Source organism: Petaurus breviceps, unplaced genomic scaffold, assembly GCF_028583685.1.
Source record: "Petaurus breviceps papuanus isolate PSGF00001 unplaced genomic scaffold, PetGlider_PUasm1.0 91041, whole genome shotgun sequence".
NCBI lineage: Eukaryota > Metazoa > Chordata > Mammalia > Diprotodontia > Petauridae > Petaurus > Petaurus breviceps.
Genome location: NW_027187400.1, coordinates 23,830,388 through 23,847,906, shown reverse-complemented (window position 1 = coordinate 23,847,906; position 17,519 = coordinate 23,830,388). Strand labels below are relative to the sequence as shown.

General features: G+C 51.0%; 1 protein-coding gene across 2 annotated transcripts in view; it reads right to left on the bottom strand.

The window, feature by feature from the left end:
- The window catches only part of CASZ1 (castor zinc finger 1), a 245,884-nt gene that overhangs the window by 93,587 nt on the left and 134,778 nt on the right, over positions 1-17,519 (bottom strand). Inside the window, exons 1-2 of one of the 2 annotated variants that reach the window (XM_069078946.1) lie at positions 6,922-7,596; positions 6,318-6,356 (exon numbers count right to left, since the gene is read on the bottom strand). In XM_069078946.1, coding sequence (XP_068935047.1) covers positions 6,318-6,356; positions 6,922-6,970 — 88 coding nt within the window. In that variant the 5' untranslated portion in view covers positions 6,971-7,596. Of the gene's footprint in view, positions 1-6,317; positions 6,357-6,921; positions 7,597-17,519 lie in introns of those variants that run through there. The other variant, XM_069078947.1, reaches the window with a different exon arrangement.

Here is a 17,519-nt window from a genome sequence, read left to right as displayed (position 1 = left end):
ATCTATCTATCTATCTATCTATCTATCTATCTATCTATCTATCTATCTATCTATGTTATCAATCTGTTTATCCATCCATCTGTATACATGCATATATGCATGCATACATAAATGTATAAAATGCATATATAGGTATATTTATCTATATCTGTAAACATGGCTATAGATAGTCTTTTCCTCTTCACTATGAAATAGGTCATTGTGCCCAATCCCCTCATTTCCAGATAGAGAAGTTGTCTAGGGAAGGAAGGTGACCTGCCCAGGGACATGTGGCTAGTAAGCGTCTTAGGCGGCCTAGGAATTCAGGTCTTCCTCCTTCTCCAATCCAAGGCTCTATCCACTGTACCCTACTGTCTCTCAAAAGGCACACAAATGGACCAGGACTTTCACCTAGGGACAAGGAGGCAGCACAACCTAACAGAGAGAACCCTGATTTGCTTCTACTCCCTGGACAAGTCCTCTAGTTTTTCTGGGCCTCAATTTCCTCCTCTACAAAATGAGGGGTTGGTTTAAAAAACAACGCTATTCAGTCAGACAAGAAACATTTATAAAGTACCTACTACAGGCCAGGCACTACACTAACCACCGGAGATACAAAGAAGCCAAGAACAATCCTTGCCCTCAGGGAGCTTACCATCAAATGGGGGAGACAACATGTAAACAAATATATACCAACAAGCTCAATACAGGAAGAACAGGAAATAAAGTGAGAGACAAAACACTAGGCTTAAGAGGGGTGAGGAAAGGCTTCCTTGTAGAAGGTGGGATTTAAAGGACGCTGGGAGGTAGAGACCAGGAGAGAGAAGGAAATCTCTTAGGTCCTTGGCCCTTGCAGGGGAAGACTGAAAGACCCTAATTTTGAAAAGCTGATGGACCATGGCTTCCTAATAAAATGGAACACACAGTTCTACAGGGCTTAAAGATTTACAAGGGTTTTGCCTCACCCTTAAGACAAGCTGGCTGGTATTATGCCCATTTTACAGCTCTGAAAGTTATCTTGCCACTAGGCTCTCATTTATGGGGGTTGAGAGATGTAGCTACAAGGACAGAGGAAGGTAGCAACTGACTAGGAAAATGGCACCCCGATCAATCTGAAGCCCGAAGAGGCCTGTTCTTGCTGGGGGGTCTACTCTGCCCAGGAGACACCTTTGAAACTTAATCCAGGTGAGGATAGATAGAAGTCTGTCCTCATAGCCTGGTATCCCCCCCCCCCCCTCATATCTCTGAGACTAGCTCTTCCTTTCCCTATTTCCTATTCTCACTAGGCCCAGCTACTCCCAAACAGCTGCTGATGCTTTAGGGGACAGCCCATGCCTGGGGGACTCTCAGATACTAATTACCATGGAACAACTTCCTTCCCTCAGAGGTCCAGGTGGTCACTGCTTGGAAACCGACTGGGGGAGAACTTTAAATGCACAGCACCATCCCCCTTCCAATGACCCCAGGAATCAGGGTGGAGGCGAAAAGGAGATGGGGTTCTGCCCTCCCAAGAGCCCTGCGTTGGCTGGGTCCAAGGAGGAGAGGAGAGGAGAGGTCAGCTCTATTCCACTCTGCCCCTAGAAGTAGGCTGGCTGCCTCAAAGGGAGGCAGTGGTCTTAATTAGGAGATGATGCTGTAGTGACTCAGCCTCCCAAAGGTGCCTCCCCTTATTCCATTTTCCATCATAAAACTCTAGCTTTGGAAGTGGGCCAGGATCCCTTGTGGTGTTGGAGGAGGGGGTGGGGGGGGAGGTTGTGGCTCGGACGTCCATATTACATTAGCTTTCCATGCCATTCTCTCTGGAGCAGGGAGGAGAGAAGCCAGCTGGTGCCCACCTCCCAAGCTCTCCTGAGTGTGGTACTGGGTCACAGCTCTTTGGCCCCTCTCCTAGGAACCTTCCTGGAAAGGTAGATGCCTGGTGCCAACTGTGTGTTAGGAATCCTAGTGTCCAGCCTGTCTGCAGTGGTCCCACCTAAACCTAGCAGAAGGGGGTATGAGAAGGCAGGAAGGGATTGAGACATCTGGAGGAAAAGGAGAGAAATGGGCAACATGTTCATCTCTGTGGCCACCAGGTCCCCAGACCACCCTGAAACAATCCCCTAGGAATCTTTCTTCTTGTCTTGTTCGAGAAGGTGGATGGTCTGGGGGAAAATACTAGATTTGGCATCATGACACCTGGCGTTCAGGTTTTAGCTCTCCTCCTTACTAGCCATCAATTTCATAGACCTCAGTTTCCTCATCTGAAATACAAGGATATTGATGCTTAAATTATCGGTCTCACACAGAGCATTTTGCAAATGGTGAAGTTAGACAGGGATGCAGGCTGAGGCCCCAAGGAAGCCAGGCACGATTGGTCACTCTCAGCCCACAGTCACCAAATTGGTTGAAGATAGTAACACGTATGCATAATCTCAGGCCTTCAGACACCATCTGCACTGGGTGGTGCAGAGTTCTTGGCTCCTCCCCTGATGACAGCCCTGGCATCTCACTACCTGCCCACCATGTTTACAGCTCCTGGGAAATGTCCCTCCAAGAAACAGGATGGGGAAAATTAAAATTTCCTCCCGATGTGTATCTCCCACCTCTCTTCTGCCTTTCTGTCCTTTCCCACCTAAAGACTAGACACTAATAGAAGGCACTGAAGTATAGGAGATTCTCACTGCTACCTGGGTGACCTGGGGCCTCAGTTTTCTCATCTGTGGGGAGAAGAAGCTGACTTAGGTGATCTCGAAGGGGTGCTTTCAGTGCCTCAGTGACAGATGATCAAGCCCAGCCCAGCACCTGGCACCAGTCTCTTTCAGTGCTAAAGTTCTGATTTTCTGATTCCCAAGATTGACTCATAACACCCACCTTGGCTGGAACAAAATGATGTCAACCTCTGGGCGGGCCCTCTCCTTCCTTCTCTTACTATCTCTCCTTGTCTTATGACTTGCTGTTTCCCTTCGAAATCTCCCCCTACTCTCTGTTGGATCGTGTTTGCCCAGAGCCCACCCTGGATCGCTGGGAACCCTCTTTGGGGCCCACTGCATGCACACGGGTATTGCCACAGAGACCTTGGGTTAAGATTCTGTGTTCCTGTACTGACAGAGTCGAAACCTTCATACCCTCTGCCCATCCCATCCTCTCAAGTTCCCCAAGGGGCGGTAACAGAAACCCTGATAACCTGTGTGTTTCTTCTCTGGACTCAGATGATCATTCCGCTCCAGGTTTGTCTAGATCCTAGGAATAAGACCTTCGGGGGCCTGATCCAAGAGATCAGCTGCCCCAGTTGAACAATGGATTTACCTATGTCTGAAAGCATACTCCCTCTACCCCTCCTCCTTCCTAGTTCCCTCCCCCAAGGGAAATCACTCTAAAAGAGCCTAATGGAACTATGTCCTCTTCTCTTCCTCTCTCTTCCTTCTCTCTCTCTCTCTCTCTCTTTTTTTATTAGCATTTGTGGAATTTATTCCCAAACTCTCCTAATCTTCCATACACAACCATTTGATTTGCATAACCCAACCCCCTCTCATAAAAACTGGCTGCTAGTTTAATTAAAAAATGTAAATTTGCTGTCATCTCGGGGCCTGGTGAATTAGGACGACATCGGCATTTTTTATTGCTCAAGACGTCCAGATTGATCCAGCCCTTTCCTGAACTGTGGTGGGGGGAAAGGGTCCACACGGTCTTGAACAGTGGAGGAGTGTTGTTCAACTTATCTAGAGAAGCCTTAATCCTGTCTCTGCCCCCCACCATTGGGTGTCACGGTCCTGTAGGGAACCTACAAAAGGGTTTGGGGCAGCCTGTGGCCCACGTCCTTCTGAGCCTGGAGGCCTGGGGTACATGGGTCTAAGGTCCCTTCTGGTCCCCTCCTTTTGTGATTCGTGAGACAGACTAAGATCTTTCAACAATCTTTAGGAAACAGTCCTCTGATGAAGATGCCAGTGGAAGCTTTTAGGCTGGCACCAGTCCTAGCCTCAAGACACTTACACTCTACCCAGCCAAAGTTCCCAGCCTGAGCAGAAACAACTTGCTTTGGACTGACAATGTAGTTGAGACTGGGTAACTGAATGGCCTGAACGATACCCTGAAAATGAGCTCAGAGAAGACTGAGACGACCTAGAACGCATCTCAGAGGAAGCAACCTCTTTTGTTGCTTTGATTAAGGCGGAAAAAGAGACATGTTTGGGTCTCCCCCGCATTTGGGAGGTGTGACTGCGAATCAGAAGGAGAGGTAGAGGTGGCCTAACCAGCTGGCTTTCCTCTGGGGGCTGGGGGAGAGGGGGATAGCTAGAACCCTGGCACTTTAGGCCTCCCCAACAGAGTGGCTGGAGCCCAGCATCTGGGCCCCGCCAGGAAGGCCCTGCTCCAGCTAAGAGAGGGCTGAGGTGACCTCAGAGGCCCTTCCTAACTTCGAGGAAAAGTTTCCAGAGCCTGCCCCCCCACCACGGGAGTAAAGGGCAGAGTGATTCATCCTGGGGCAAAGAGGATTGAGATGCCCCTACACACTCCTGCCGCCCACCCCTCTGTTGGGCTGCCTAGGAAGTTTCTCCTCCTCCTCCTCCTTTCCCAAGCCAGCCCTCCTTCTAGGATGGGGTCACGGAGTTCCTCTCCCCACCCAGGGGAGTCTCCCCCACAACAGACCTGGAGGAACTGGCCTCCACCAGGGTTGGGGCAGCAGCCCCAGCTGGCACCCTGCTGGGGGGGGGGGAGGAGGAGGAGGAGGAGGAGGAGGAGGAGGAAAGCCCTGCCTGGCCCAGTGAGTAATTCCTGGCTGCCCCACGTGCCCGCCTGCCTGCGTGTGGGAGCCTGCACCAGGTAGGCAGGGCTGGATGTCAGCCCCTTGGCCCGGCTGGGTGGGGGCCCATTTCCGAAGAAAGGGGGCGGGGCAGGAGGGAACAGATCAGACACCTGATTAGGGTTTGGAGGCAGGCTGGGTCCCCGTGGGAGGACAGAGGCAGGGAACTGGAGGCTCTGGACACTTTTGCCAAGCTTTGCCCAGTAGGGGGTGCTGCCTTCTTCCCTCCTTGAGGCCCTGGGGCACCTTGATACCAAGTTAAGTAAAGATCAGACGTCATAGGGGGTGGGGACAACTTTTAAACTCTTTAAATGCACCCCCCCTTCTCCACAGCCATCCCCCTTTATACACACTCCACCCCCACCCACAATACTCTTTGACCCTACAGAGGTCATACATTACGAGCCCTGGGGAGCAAGACCAGAATCCCCTGGACAAATAAATCTTTTAATTCGGGGCCTATTAAAGATACATTCCCACATGTACACACATACACACTTGGCTGTACTTGAACATATCCTTTACACATATGTACGCAGCTCAGATATTACATCTACACACACATATATCCTTTTCCAAAATAAAAGAGAAGGTTCAAAGGTTGGGCCATGACGATAATCGACCCGTTTATTACACTTTGGGGGAGTAATTGAAATTATGGATAAGGGAAGAAGACTGCTTGTTTTTCCCCTAGGTCTAAAGGGCTAGGCTAGTAACTCAATGATAGAGAACTCCAACCCCAACCTGTCCAGGGCTGTATCCCCAGGTAGGAGTTGCTGATAAACTCTGAATTAAATTAAAACTGAAATCCCAGGGCAAAATCTGTCCCCGGCTACCACTGTTCTCAACCTGGACCTAGAGTCAGAGGTCCATCTGGGGCTTAGGCCTGGTCCTCCAACAGGAAGGGTGGAAAAGGTGGGTGGTGGGGAGATATGGTCTTGGGCACCACACTTTGAACTGATAACAGCCTCATGCCATCCCACGGATTCTCAGGTGAAAAATACTCATTAGCCATAATAACTAGCTTGATCATCCGACACAGCCTTGTCCCAAATAAATTAAATTCCTTTACTCTGAGACAGTCTCCCGAAACCAGCCCAACCACCTTTCCCAACAGGACGCTGCTTTCAAAAAGTCAACCACCCCCCCACTGAAAAAATAAAAACACACACCCCATGAGTGAGGCACAGAGGAAAAAAAAAAACCCAGAAAGAAAGAAAAACATTCACACAACAGGATTTTTAGAAAACCCCACGAAAAAACCCAAACTCTTCTCTCTGGGTGCCTCCAGGTCCCTCTTCCCTACTTCTTTCATAATGACAAGCATCAAATTAGTCAGAGTTCCCGAAGAGGCAATAAATAATAATAATTCTCTGAAGCCAGAGAAGGCGAGTGTGTGAAAGGAGCCACCGACCCTCTCCCAGCCGGCTGCCCCCCTCCCCGCCCCCTCTTCTCAGCTGCCACCTCATTGGGCTAAAAATAATAACTTCCGTAAAAGAGCCGAAAGAAAAGTGAAAGTCTCTCTCTCCCCCCCCCCCCCCGGGTTCCCACGGGCCAGTACCTGTACCAAGATCCATGTTTCTCTCTTTGGTTCCAAACTCTTCAGGGAACGCCCAGAAAAAGAAGAAAAAGAGTCCGTTCAGTGTCATTTCTTGAAGTTCTCTCCCCCCTCCACCTGGGCTCCCCTGCCCCATTTCTCCTCCTCCACCCCAACCTCCCCTCCCGCCCGCCCGTCCCACCCCTACCGAAAGATAAATCTCTGGGGGGCTGGGGGAGAAGGAGAGAGACGGCGAGGGTGAAAGAGAAGGAGAAAAGTTTCTTTCCTTCTCTCTGGTTCGCACACCCCGACATTGCAAACGTCAAGCTCTGCTCAGCTGTGCTGGCGAGTTTATTAAAGTAAAAGAGAAACTATTTATAGATAGACAATCCTAGTCTTTTGGGGGCCGGCAGGGCAGGGAGAAGGACGGAGAGAGGCGCGTGCACACACACTCACACGCCGACACACACACCACACACACACACACACAGAGTCCGACCGACCCAGGTCCAGCCCCAAGCCGGGCCCCCTCCCCGCTTCTCCCCCTCCGTCCCTGCCGAGGCAAAGGACGAAATCCGAGCATCCGCAGCAGCCCCAAACCCCCTCCCCCGGCGCCCCCCATACTCACCATAGTCGGAGAGTCGAAAGCCGAATTCACTTAAATAATCAACTTTCATAATACTTAATTAATGCCTAATTGCAACTGATTACTCCCCGAATAACAAGTTGTTTTAAAACCCTGATGTCATTGCGCCTGACGGTAACACTCGGGCTAACAGTTTGGCAGGAGGGAGTGGAGCTGGGGAGGAGGAGGAGGAGGAGGAGGAGGAGGGGAAGAGGAGGGGGGGGGAGGAGGAGGAGGAGGAGGAGGAGAAGGGCAGGGAGGGGGGGCGCCGGGGGCGCTGCCAGGAGAGGAGATGATTGGCAGGGCCGGCCTTGGCGCCGCCTCCTCCCGGCCTTGCCCAGCGCCGGCCCAGGGGCAGGTGAAAGATCAGAGGCTCGCAGGCTCCGGCCGGGCCCGGGCTCGCTCGGGCTCTCTCTGCGCTCTCTCTCCCCTCTCTCTCCCCGGGCGCTCGCTCCTGAATCGCCGCCTCCAAGAGATGCTGAAAGTGAATGAGCTTCGGAGCTCTCGGTGCAAACACACACACACACACACAGACACACACACACACGCGCACACACGCACAACCCCAAAAGACGCGCGCGCACACACACGCACATACACACACACTCGCGCACACACACACACACACACACACACACACACACACACACATACACACACACACTCTCAGCCCCGGACCGCCCTATCAGGGCCCGCTGGCAGGCGGCTGGTCTTATTGGCTCCGTGATTTCCCAAACCTTTGACTCTGGGAGAAGGGAGGCGGAGACTCCTCGCCCGGAGCACGGGAGAGCGAGCAGGGGCGGGAGGCGCAAAGAAAACCCAGTCCGAGGGACAGGGGGCTAGGACCCGGCGGGCGCGACCGGGGTTCCTGGTGGGGGGGTGGAGAGCACCGGGACGCTCTCCCACGCGAAACGCACCCACAAGCACTGATACACTAACCACAGACGCGCGCGCGCGCACGGCCAGCAGGGGTAAGAGGGCAGGGTTGCAAACCTAGAGATACACAATTACCCAAGTGCACACACGACCCCCTAACCACGGACACACAGACACTTGCGGCCGCACTCTGATTCACTGTCCCTGTGTGTGTGTGTGTGTGTGTGTGTGCGTGCGTGCGCGTGCAGTGGGCTGACTCCTCTGGCCGGCCAAGGGCAGCATCTCCAAGCTGAGCCCCACACGGCTGGCTCCCTCCGGGCTGGGGTGAGGTCCTCGCCTCTCCACCCTGTGCGCCCCTGGCCGTTTCCTGGCCTCCCCCGCTCCCCTCCGGCCCCTGCCTAGGGACAGGAGGAACCGGGACCGGCCAAGGGAGATCTCCGGCTCCTGCGCCCGGCGGCCGCGATGGCAGGGGGGGAGCAGATGCAAACTTTTCCCCCCCGTCTCCGAAGATCGCGGCGCGGGGCCAGCGCCCGGGCGCAGGTGTCAGTGTCAGGGACTGGAGAGAGCCGGGCTCGGTGAGGGCGCGGAGCGGGGCGACCCACACCTGGAGCGCGAGTGTGCCCCGAAGTGTGACTGCTGGATGTGCGTGTGAGTGCACGCGCCGTTGACGCCGGAGCCGAGTGGGGCGCGCGTGTGCTGGGAGGGGAATGAATGAACAGAGCGGCGAGAGCGTGTTCCCGCGAGTGACACGCGCGTGTGTGTGTTCGTGTCTTGGCGCACACGCGGGGGCACGGTCCCACACGCAGCACCCCAGTTCCGCGCTGCAGGCATTCTCGCTCGCCTGTCCTCTCTCCCCAGTTTCCGGCCCTCCCCGAAGGCTCGGGGTTATTTGGGCATAAAGGGGTTTTTGTTTGGGTTGTTTTTTTCTTTTTTAATTTCCTTACTCAGAATTTCCTCTTTCTTTGTCTTTTTGGTTGCTGTTGCTTTTTTGGTTCGGAGAAGAAAAGAATCCCAGGGCGGTAGAGCAGGGTGTGCCGAGTAAACACGCAAGGAAGCCTCTTTCTCCTTAAAACAAACCTTTGCCTTATGTACCACGGCAAGAAGTATTTGGAGCAGATTGGGGGGGGGGGGGGGACAATGGTTCCCGGGGCATCTATCACCATAGAGTGGCCTAAAGGAAGCTCCCTCCTTCTGACCCAGGCTGACACAATCAGGATTTCTGGCTTTTTCACGGGATCAAAGATCCAGCATTGAAAAAGGACCTTGGAAGCCAAGAAGTCCAACTCCCTTGTTTTACAGATAGGTAAACTGAGTCAAGAGAGGGTTAGGTGGCTCGGTGAGGGAGGGAGGATTTGAACGGACAGCCTGACTCTCCACTGTACTAAGCTGTTTCTTTCTGCAATAAACCTTGATAGGAGGTCCCTGCACTACCAACCCCCACCTCCTATCTTGTAGGATTTGACCAGAGAGGGATGGAGCCCATTAGAACCAGAATGGGTCAACCAGGCCTAGCCCTTTTACTCCCAGGGGCTTCTGACCTAGTGCTAGCTGACCAGTCAAAGAGAATGCTGGGCAGGAGTTCCTGGTCCCTTTACTTTTTTTCCCTCTCCCCTTGCCCCCGAAAAGACCTAAGGGAATCCCTGGCCCTGCTCTGGTAAGGGGCATGTCATAGGACCTCAAGTGGAATCTCCTCTCATTTTACAGCTGACAAACCTGAGAGACTAAGGGACTTGCCTAAGGTAGTGAGTGTCAGTCAGAATCTGAACCCACATCTGCCTCTCAATGCAGTTTCTTACACTGTAGGACACTACACCCTCTGATCTCTGTCCCTCTTTCCTAGACTCCTTCACACAGTGTCTCTTGGTGCAGCCCATCTATCAGGGGCTAGGGAGGGAAGAGTGGGCAGGGGACCTCCTCAGCTCTCCTCTCTCTATAGATGTTTTCTGGTGTATGCTCACTTTCTCTGCCCTAAGAAAACTGAGATGGTGCAAGTCCCCCCAAATACCCTTCCATCTATACACACATTACAGTCTGAACATGTAAGAAAGGCATTTGAGAAGAGATTCCTTCTGTGCTCCCTGTTCACACACACACACACACACACACACACGATGCCTGATCCAGTCCCTGTATCCTCCTCACTGCTGGCACCAAGTCCCCAGTCCCCAAACCCGGCGGGTCTCCTCCAGTCTCCCGATGCCCCTTTTGAACTGAGCTCCCACTGTCATCTGAGGTGAGGAACACGCCCTTCAGCTGATGCAACCATCAGGCTTGATTTCCTATCTCTTCTATCTCATCACAGGACCAGACTATATTGTCCTCTCCTCCCTCCTCCAGATTCTCTGGGGAGAAGGGAACTGGTTCCTTTTGCTAACCCTTCCCACTTATCCCCACTCCCCATCTTGGAGGTCCCTGCTGTGTCTGTCCGTGGGCAAAAGCCTCTGGCTCTGCATCCCTGGTCATCCCCGGGGCCAGAGATGGAAGGGAAGGGAGGCAATCGCTGGGCCCTTGATGCCCTTCCCTGGAAGGCCCTCCCCTTGTCTCCAGGGAGCCTCCCGAGGACCAGTGGAGAGGGCAGCGCTTCACATCAGAGAATCAGAGACTGAGAACTGGGAGGGGCAGGGGGTTTGTTTTTGTAAAGGTAGGATAGTGGCTTACCTATGAACTTACCTATAAGTTCAAAATTATTTATATGTATGTATATATCTTTGTGTGTGTTATATATAAGTGCATGTATGTGTGTGTGGGTGTGTATATACATACAGATTTGCTTTTCCTACTCTTTGCATTTACTTCATACACACTGTGCCCCCCCCCCCATAGAAGCTGCTTGAGGGAAGGAATTGTTTTATTTTTGTATCCCTATCACCTAACACAGAGTAAATGGTAAATAGTGGGTGCTTAATAAATGCTTATTTAACAGAATGCAATCGATCACTCGGCGTTTATGAAGCATTCACCATATACTGAGCACAGTGCTAAATTTGGGGGGAATGCAAAATCATAAATCAAACACTTCCTGCTTTAAAAAAAGTTTACTCTTGCAGGGGCTGAATCAGAGAGAAGAGTGTCAGAGCTGGAAGATGCCACCTAGTCCAACCCCCTCATTTTACAGATGAGGAAACTGAGGCTGACTGGTGATCTGCCCTTTTGGGGACGTGGGACCAGGGGGAAGGAACTCTTTCCCTCCCTCTCTCCCTTTCCTCTGTTGTTACACCTATTCTCACAGGGTTAAGGCTCAGGGTTCAGCCTCCCTGGGTTCTTGCTGAGGCAGCCTCCAAGGGAGATGGCGTTGGCCTATTTTTGCAATTTACTTTTATTTATATTTTGTAAAGGGAGGTGCCCAGAGAAGCCTTGGGGCAAGGGCGTTGGAGAATTACAATCCACTCTTTCTCCTACATTTTCCCGATTATTTTCTCTTTCCTTCCCCCCTGCCCCTCCCCATGTCCCCAATTTCTTCTGTTCCAAACAGTTTTGCTCGGAATCCCAGATCCCTGGAGCCCCACCCCTGGAGTCTCATTGTCTCTGTACATACCATCTCTCCCTGACTCGATGTCACCTGGCTCCCTGACTTCCTCCAGCAGGTGCCTTAGCTCGGTTTACTAGAGAAAGAGTCAAGGGGGGAGGAGGTGCCCAAGGGCCAGGGTAAGAGGAGGCCCCAATCCTGCTGTTGGGACAAGACTCAGGCAAATTGCTTCCCTTTTCTGGGCCTCTGTTTCCTTTTCTGTGACAAGAGGGAGTTGATATGATCTCTCCCAGCCCTAAATTCTAAGATTCTATGAATAGGCTGGGGTAGGGAGCAACTGTGAACCAGGGCTACAGAGACACTTGTTATTATTATTATTATTTTGCTTTTTAGAGGGGGGAAAGCAGGGCATTTGGGGATAAGTGACTTGCCCAAGATCACACAGCTAGTAAGCATTAAGTGTCTGAGGCCGGATTTGAACTCAGGCCCTCCTGACTCCAGGGCTGGTGCTCCATTCACTTCGACACCTAGCCGCCCCTGATACTTGTAATTATTTATCTGCTCCCTGGTCACAACAGTAAGACCCCAGACAGACAGCACCCTAGCAAGAGGATTCCTCAATGCCAGGCTTTTACACACACACACACACACACACACACACACACACACAAAGACATGCAAACATACTTCTGTTTATCGTTGGGCACCAGGAACCTGGACACCCTGATTCAAGAACTCAATGCCCCCAAAGACACATACACGGGACAAGTAATTCTCTCTCCCAAGCCCCTTGGGCCAAGAACATCCAGGAAGCTTGCCCAAATGTAAAGAGAAAGTAGAGATGGAGATGTGTTGAGCGGAAAGGGTGATTCTAGAGAGAAATATGTGCATGGAGAGTGGCCAGAGAAAGAGTGTGGTGTACAGGTGTGGGCTCTTATCTCTGATCTTGTCTCAGACACTTGGGAATTGTGTAACTCTGGGCAAGTCACTTCCTCTCTGTGCCTCAGTTTCCTCATCTGTAAAAAGGAGAGGGCTGGATTCATGGTATCTAAGGCCCCTTCCAACCCTAAGTCTATAATCTTATGAAATCACCTTCATGAAACACAAGTCTTATCATGTTGCTTTCCTGGATTCCTTCAGGTCCCAGACAAAATCTCACCTTCTACAGGGAGCCTGTCTAGTGTGATTCTAGTGTCTTCCCTCTGTTGATTATTCCCTATTGATCCTGCATTTGTCTGCATGCAGTTGTTTACTTCTTGTCTCCCCCATTAGACTGTAAGCTCCTGGAGGGCAGGGGCTGTCTTTTGCCTTTTCTGGATTCCCTAGCACTTAGCACAGGGTCTAGTATACAGAAGGCACTTAATAAATACTTATTTACTATTGACTGCTCAAGAACTTTCTATGGCTCATTCTTCCCTCTAGGATAACATATGAAATACTCACTTTGGCATTTAAAGTCCTTTGAATTCCGATGCCAGCTGACCTTTCCAGGCTCCCCTTACCCCATTCCTCCATTTTATTTATTCCTTTAATTTATTTCATTCATTTCATTATTTCACTTTACTCCCCTTTATGCACCCTACATTTGAGCCAGACTGGCCTACGCTGTTACCAACTCTTATCTCCTGACTCCATGATCTTGCATTGGCTGTCCCCCAGGCCTGGTATGCTGTCTGTCCTGTCTTCATTCAAGGCTCAGCTCATTTGGTCCTGTCCACTGGAAACCTTTGCTGATCCCCTTAGCTCCCCTTTCTCGAAAAAAGACCCCCACACTTTAACTTCTTTGTTTAAAGGTTGTACCCCCACTAGAATATAAGCTTTTTAATGTCAAAGGCCATTCTGTCTTTGGATGCCCAACGTAGGTGCCTACTAAATGCTCATTGGATTGTAGAGACACATCAATCAAGCAGCAAGCATTTCTCAAACACGTCCTCTGTGCCAGGATGGACTGGGGTGCTCTCCCGGGTTTCACAAGGGAGCCCGTCCAAATGTACTGCCTGTGAAATCCGAAGATCCGTATTCAAATCCCTGACTTACTCGATCTGGGATGAATGACTTCTCTTTTCTGAGTCTCAGTTTCCTTATCTATAAATGATGGAGTTGGACTAAATGTCCTATAAAGTCCTTCCTTCCCAGCTTTAAAGAAACTTCTGTATGTATATAAGTTTTCTGTGTAGATTCACATGCGTGTTGTCCCCCCATTAGACTGGGAGCCCCCGAGGGCAGGGACCGGCCTTGGCCTTTCTTTGTATCTTCAGTGATTAGTACAGAATCTGCTTAACCTGACTGACTTATCTTCTGATACTATGTGGTGGGGGCAGGGGAGAGGGACCTTCTCTAGTCAGGGAGTCGGAAGGACACAAGGATCTTCCATCCCAGTTGCTCTGATGGGGCCAAGATGATTAACTCTGCAGTAGTACAGGGCCCTTGAGAAGGTTTAGTGCTAGGAAGATATTTGTCTGCAAGGGAGAGGTGCAAGGAGGAGAGAGAGAGACAGACAGGGAGACAGAGAGACAGAGACAGAGAGAGACAGACACAGAGACAGACACAGAGAGACAGACAGAGACAGAGAGAGACAGAGAGAGAGAGAGATGGAGAGAGAGAGGGAGATGGAGGGAGACTTGAGAGACTGAGAGACAGAGAAGATGGGAGGAAAGAAGAAGAGAGGAGGGAAGACAGAGAGAGGGAGGGAGGGAGGGAGGGAGATAGAAAGAGACACACACAGACAGAAAGAGCCAGAGACTAGATAATGGCACATTAGGCTTGAAGTCCAGACCCGAGTTCAAATAACGCCTCAGATACTTACTGCTGTGTGTCCCTGAGCAAATCACTTAATGTCTCTGGGTCTTAGCTGCCTAGTCTTTAAATGAGGGGAAGATGAAATAAGGCCTTTGCCTCCTGGCAGAGAAGTGGTGAGCTTACATCTTGGGGCTCGGACAATGCGGGGTGTGTTTTGTTCAAAGGAAGCACGTTTATGACGAGGGTTTCCTTTTTCTTTTCTGTCCAGTTGGGGAAAGCAATGGAAGGGATTGATTATAAATTCATGTAAAATAGATACAGTGACTTATAAACATTAAATGAGGGGCCTGGCCTTCATGCATGACCTCTAAATCTATGACTCAGTCATTCCTTTTGGCACATTTTGCCCAGTGCACAGAGTGCCTGGCCTGGAGTTAGGAAGACTCATCTTCCTGAGTTCAGATGTGGCTTCAGACACTTCCTAACTGGGAAAGTCCCTTCACCCTGTATGCCTCAGTTTCCTCATTGGTGAAAATGGGCTGGAGAAGGAAGTGGCAAACCACTCCAGTATCTTCCCCCCCCCCAAAAAAAAAAACCCACAAAGGGGTCACAAAGAATTGAAAAGAACTAAAAAAAATGGCCAGATAACAACTTCATTTTACAGATGAGCATACTGATCCCACCGCAGAGAGAAGGAATCTGCCCAAGACAACAGTATGAAGTCACCAAGGCTAAATCTGAACTCAGATCTGATTTCTGCTTCACTTCTGGGGGATGGAGGGAAGGACAGTCAGACCCCAGAGGTCATCCGGCCTTTGCCTGGAGGCCTCCAGGGAAGGAACCCAGCACCCTTGGAGGCTGCCTGGGGAGGGGACCCCAACCTTTCTAGAGAGCTCTGTCAGGAAGTCCTTCCTTTCGTCAAGCCCAAGTCTATGTCTCTGCAATTTCCACTCGCTGTTTCTAGGCCCGTCCTCTAGCCAAGGCCCCAAGGGAGATATGGGGTGGGCTCGGCCTGAAGCTCTAGGGAGACAGGGGCTGAGAGCTGGATGGATTTGACCTTGTCTGCTCGGGGATCTGTTCTATGACTAAAAAGGGGGGGGGGAGAATCTCTGGAGGAGGGGCGGGAATTAGCCATTCCATGACATTAATATGGGGCCAGTTTAATATATTTATATGCAGAAAAAAAGACGAAATAATCATGATCTCAGGGCTGAACTACTGAGGGAGGGACCCAAGAACAAGGAACCCCCTGAAGCCACAGCCCAAGGCCACCCACCCCTTCCTCCGAGAGCACCATGATGGAAGGCTGGATTTGGAGTCTGAGGTTTTGGGTTCAAATTTCACCTCTGTCATTTACTATCACTGTGACTCCGGGCAAGCCACTTCCATTTAGGCCTCCGTTTTCTAATCTGTAAAATGAGAGTCAGACCAGATTCACTTCTCAAATCTGTTCTCTGGGAAGCCCTGCTCTGCGGTCAGACCTAGTCAATAAGCATTTCTGATAAGGACTTATGTACTAGGTGCTATGCAAAGATCTGAAGAGACAAAGAAAACCCCTCTCCTCTAAAAAAAACAAACACAAAGGCGTCCCCTGACCTGAAGAAACTCATGGTTTAATGGGGACACAACAGTCTCAAGATGTAGCGTTGGACAAGAGTCTCCTACCTTGAGGTCCTGTCTCCATATAAGGGGATCAGTGCCTCTGTCTAATCAGACAAGAGGGCTCTACAGATCCCAAACCCAATGCTGGCCTTCCTTATCCTGGGGCCATGGCCAGAACCACAGGGCCTTTCCACCCCTGCAGACCCCCAAGTCTCAGGCCAACCAGTGGGAGGAATCAGGGATATACAGAAACATGGGTGTTGACCCAAGCCCACCCACTTGGGTAGCCACACCAGCCAGTCCCTGGGAAACTTTCCCCAGCTCAGCTGCTGGTATTGGCTCCATTTCACCCGGCACCCCCAGAGTTTGCCCACTCACCCTCCCTCCCGAGCCCGGGGCCTTCTCACTCCACAGCCTGTTTACACACCAGGGTATCTCCCGATTTATCTGCTCTCAGTTTTGAATTTGTAACTTTCACATAAAGTGGAACAAAGCCTCTTTTGTTCTCACACCCCACCCCAAGATCCCAATAAACTGGTTCCCTTCGAAGTTGTCCGGGCTGGGGCATGGGAGCCTGGGCAGAAAACTGCCTGTGAGCTACTGTGTACAAGCATGTTAGCACCTGTGTGGGAGCGTGTGCACTGGGTTGTGGGATGTGTGAATGTGTATGTGTCCGTGTATGGGCACTCACCACTGGCAGAGAGGATGAGGGTGCCAGAGAAAAGGTGTGTGCCCATACCTCAATTTCCTATGGACAGTGCTGTGGGTGGGGGAAAAAAAAGAGAGCCACAGAGGTCTTCTAGTCTGACCTTCTCATTTACAGACAAGGAAACCAAGGCACAGACCAGTGACTCTAAATCCAAGTCTCTTTCCCACTCTCCCAGGGACTAAAGCTCACAACCTTGGCCTTGCATGTCTGATTCTGGGGGTGAGCCGCAATGGGGAATCTTGGGATGGGGAAGCAATGCTACCTCCGGAAGTGTCAAGAAAGGGGGTAGAGAGTGGATAGAGAGGGAAGAGAGGAAGAGGAAGCGTTGGCAGAGACGGGTCCACAGATCAGGCGGGGAACGAGGGGCTGCAGGCCACTTTAAGTGTGAGGCAGACACAAGGATTGCATTATGGTAGGAGCCGGGGCTGGCACAGCCCAGCGATCGGGCCCTTAATCCTGTTAGCCAGCAATCTCCATTCCGAAAGAGCTTCATTTCTTTGTGAATATTTGTAAACTAGATATCTAATGGAAAATTATAGGAAAATTATAGTGAAATTCATGACGGAGAAATCCGATTATCCCTAATTCAATTATACCATCTTAGCCCACACAGCACATTCCCCATTTTTTTCCCATAAATACCGATGCCAGGGGTCCCGGTAATCAAATAAAATTGAAAATCATCTTCCCATTAAATTCAATTAGCCGCAATTTCTAAAGCCTATCAGAGATTTTAATTACTAAATTATAAAATTCTCCAATGCTAAATTGAAACCAAAAAAATTGCACATCCTTATATTTCAGAGGAAAGAAAAAAAAAGGGCCAACCAAATCCTTGAAAAATGCCCTCTGTTTGCTGCCCAGACCAGTGCCTGGGTCTACAGCAGGCTCTTTTTGAGGAGCTTACTGCGACTGCCCTAGTCTTGGAAAGAGGGGCCAAAACCATGGCAAGGAGGACCCTGGAAGAGGGAGGGGTCAAGGCGGGCGATCAGAACAGGAAACCACACCCCCATGTAATGACGAGCAGGTTAGTGGGTGACAGTTTCAGAGACGTTCCTCCCCCACCCATAGCTAGCACACACACACACACACACACACACACACACACACACACACACATACACACACGGCAGGGGCAGTCTGGCTCCGGAGTCGGTGACCCCCACCCCTACCTCCTCCAACTCTGCTTCCCTGACCAAAGGCTCTTCC